At 37.3% G+C, this 969-nt stretch overlaps 2 protein-coding genes across 3 annotated transcripts in view; both read left to right on the top strand.

The window, feature by feature from the left end:
* Positions 1-969, top strand: part of LOC107604842 (long chain base biosynthesis protein 2a) — a 29,905-nt gene that overhangs the window by 16,851 nt on the left and 12,085 nt on the right. The window lies entirely within an intron of this gene.
* The window catches only part of LOC107604844 (serine--tRNA ligase), a 4,387-nt gene continuing 3,566 nt past the window's right edge, over positions 149-969 (top strand). For both annotated transcript variants that reach the window (XM_021104867.1, XM_016306547.2), the window contains exons 1-3: positions 149-489; positions 558-719; positions 806-911. In XM_021104867.1, the coding sequence (XP_020960526.1) occupies positions 286-489; positions 558-719; positions 806-911 (472 nt within the window). In that variant the 5' untranslated portion in view covers positions 149-285. The remainder of the gene's footprint in view (positions 490-557; positions 720-805; positions 912-969) is intronic.

Genomic DNA, 969 nt, shown 5'->3' with positions numbered 1-969 from the left:
TTAAAAAAATAAGAAAAATAAAAAAAAGTTTTTCCTTTTTTTATTTTTATAATACTTTTATTTTTACTTAAAAAAGTTTATCAAATACAAATATATTTTTTTAAAAAAAATATTTTCATTAAAAATATTTTTCGGAATATCAAAATAACTCATTAGTCTCAATCCCTGTTAAACCCAAGGAAACCAAACCCTGTTGGCGCTTTTAGAAGTTTTGGTTCCCTTGTTCAAAGCAAGCAACAGCGGGAGGCGCAGATCTGAGTGCGAGTGAGATTGAAGTTGTAGAAGATGTTAGACATTAACCTCTTCAGGGAGGAGAAGGGCCACAACCCCGAACTCATCCGCGAATCTCAACGGCGTCGTTTCGCCAGCGTCGAACTCGTCGATGACGTCATCAACCTCGACAAGGAGTGGCGCAAGCGTCAATTCGAGCTCGAAACTCTCCGCAAAGACTTCAACAAGATCAACAAAGAAATCTCCAAGCTCAAGCGTGTAACTCTCTCTCTCTCTCTCTCTCTCTCTCTCTCTCTTAATTCAATTACTTACTCTAATTAATTTAGGCTGGTGAAGATGCAACCAACATTATTACTCAATCGGAGGAGACTAAGAAACTCATTGCTGACAAAGAGCTTGAAGTTCGTGACACTTTCAAACTCTTAAATTCTAAATTGGAAAGCATTGGAAACCTTGTCCACGATTCGGTTCCCGTTAGCGATGATGAGGTCACTTTCATTTGCTTCTCTGTTCCTGAAATCATCAGCTTTTCTCTATAATATGATTATGATTATAATTGCCAGTTGTGTTTCAGGCCAATAATGCCGTAATTAGAACCTGGGGAGAGAAAAGGGTGGAGCCTAAACTGAAGAATCATGTAGATCTAGTTGATCTCCTTGGAATAGCAGATACAAAAAAGGGTAACTAACAACTTTTTGTTCTTATCATTTTAATTTGACTAGGAGCTGACTTTAAACT

The sequence above is a fragment of the Arachis ipaensis genome, chromosome B06, assembly GCF_000816755.2.
Source record: "Arachis ipaensis cultivar K30076 chromosome B06, Araip1.1, whole genome shotgun sequence".
NCBI classification, from domain to species: domain Eukaryota; kingdom Viridiplantae; phylum Streptophyta; class Magnoliopsida; order Fabales; family Fabaceae; genus Arachis; species Arachis ipaensis.
The sequence above is the reverse complement of the archived record's forward strand: the minus strand, read 5'-3'. Positions and strand labels throughout refer to the sequence as shown.